Consider the following 2,241-nt stretch of genomic DNA (forward strand, 5'->3'; position numbering starts at 1 on the left):
CTCTTTTAGAAACATAAAGCTTTATCATTTTCTGGTGGAAAGATTGGTGAGAATTATAGAAAAAGCTTTTTCATGTTTATAAGAAGTCTGTGGTTTCTTTGCAACATTTCACAGAGAATGCATCTTCGTATTTGTGAGTATGACTTAGAGCTTATTTTTGGTATATTTTTGGTTGAAATACACAGATGTATGTTAGCACCAATTTTCAAAGGAATCATGAGAAGGCTGGCTAGTCTAAAAGTAGTTGAACTTATATGCTTATGTCTCCATGTTTCTACAGCTGGTTGGTGCCAGGATGTGTCCTCAGGGATGGACTTTTCAAGGAGGACGTTGTTTTATTCTCAGCACTGAGCACAAGCTGACATGGAATGCAGCAAACAGGGCCTGCAGAGAAAGGTATCGTTAAACATCCTTCTTTGTGCAAATTACTCGCACATAATTCATTGGATTTCCTCTAAATGAACTCTTTTATTTATTTATTTTTCTGCAATTCACCTTTAATGTTTTTCAATATCAGGTTTAAAGGAAATCTTGCAAGCGTTTTGTCTAAAGCTGACATGAACTGGTTGTGGGACTTCAGTGGAAGAAAGCCTTTCTGGATAGGTCAGTATCTGGTGAGGTAACATTACGAATGATGTATTTCACCTAAAAAATAAACTTCAAAATATTAGATTTTTTGGATAAAACCCCAGAAATGCACTTACATCCTTATTCCAAATAGAAATGTGCAAACTCTGCCACACATATGTATCATTTCTCTGATAAAGAGGGTCGGACTGGGAACGATTTTCTGCATTTTTGCCATCTACACTGGTCCGCTTATTGACCACCTCAGAAAAAATAAAATAGAAGCACAGTCAAACACTTGCATCTCAAATGTGAAAAACAACACATAAAACAACATAAAACCAGAGGTGGAAAAAGTACTAAAATATCATACTCAAGTAAAAGTACCAATACTTGGATGAAATATTACTCAAGTACAAGTAAAATTACCCATCAGAAAAAATACTCAAGTAAAAGTAATAAGTAGCTAATTTAAAATGTATTTTAAGTAAAAGTTACTTAGTTACATTTAAAAAAAAAAAACTGTTGCCAACCTCGCCAAGATAGTGCTGTGGGAAACACCAACTTAAATGAAATACTTCGTTGTTTTTTTTTAGCAATTTATTTTCCCAAGCCAGTCAGAGCCGCAGTATAAGGATGAAAGAGTTCCGTAAAATTAAAAAAATATCCACTGGACTTGGTTTCCAAGATTTGAAGACGTTTCGCCACCTCAATTCAAATTGGGAAAGCTTCCTGGAGAGGTGGCGAAACGTCTTCAAATCTTGGAAACCAAGTGCAGTGGATATTTTTTGAATTTTTACGGAATGACTATGACCTGGATGACTGAAAACCTTCATCAGCAAGGATAAAAGAGCTGCGGATTGCCAACCCCTGTGCTAGACAAAATTAGCAATGCCACGAAACAGGTTGTTTTGCTAATTGGCTATTAGTCACGAAAACTTAAAAACTTTGTTTGAAGTACCAATGCACTGAATACTTACCAAAACATGCTTCCGCAGATTAGATGTGGAGTTATTGAATGCTGCCAGTTCAGTCACCTTTGGCAGACACATCTGGCATTCCTAATATTCCGGTTAACTAGAGTTAACCGGAATATTAGGCACCAGTGTTGTGCGTGAACGGCGTTCAATGAACACAGTCATAATTTTAGTGAAAGGTAAACTAAATGGATAAGTTTTGAAGTAATGAACGTTCACTTTGAGATTAATGAGCGACACACAGAGCTCATGTTGGCGTTCAATTGATATCGACACATTTCATTGGATAAGGTCAGGTTTTATGGCACTTATTACAGCCTGACAGAGCAGCATGTCTGCTAGGGGTGGAACGGTTCACAAAATCCACGGTTTTCGGTTCGGTATATGTCGATTGTTAGCCTGACATGTTGGGCATGTTGCTGTTAGCATAAACAAAACGTGTTGCACAATGCTTGCACACTGTTTTTATCCCCAACTTTCTTTCCGCCGTCATCGTAGGTCACTCTAAATGCAAAGTGGTCCCATACAGCAGACCTATAAAGTGCTGCTGGCGCGTCTTCCAACTCCTGTTCTTTTCCACTCGCCATTCCGACACAATTCTCCGTAACAACATATTTTTTTCTGCTAAACCTGGCTATGCTGCTTCGCTTCTTCTTCTTCTTGTTTACTACTGGTGGTTGGCTTTGGTCGCAGTACC

The 2,241-nt window shown here is 38.0% G+C and overlaps 1 protein-coding gene across 1 annotated transcript in view; it reads left to right on the forward strand.

Annotated features, from left to right (window-relative positions):
• frem1 (FRAS1 related extracellular matrix 1) overlaps positions 1-2,241 on the forward strand; it is a 71,159-nt gene that overhangs the window by 61,973 nt on the left and 6,945 nt on the right. The window contains exons 31-32 of the mRNA XM_015398038.1: positions 281-396; positions 518-603. Of these exons, the coding sequence (XP_015253524.1) occupies positions 281-396; positions 518-603 (202 nt within the window). The remainder of the gene's footprint in view (positions 1-280; positions 397-517; positions 604-2,241) is intronic.

Source organism: Cyprinodon variegatus, unplaced genomic scaffold (assembly GCF_000732505.1).
Source record: "Cyprinodon variegatus isolate N-32 unplaced genomic scaffold, C_variegatus-1.0 Scaffold907, whole genome shotgun sequence".
NCBI lineage: Eukaryota > Metazoa > Chordata > Actinopteri > Cyprinodontiformes > Cyprinodontidae > Cyprinodon > Cyprinodon variegatus.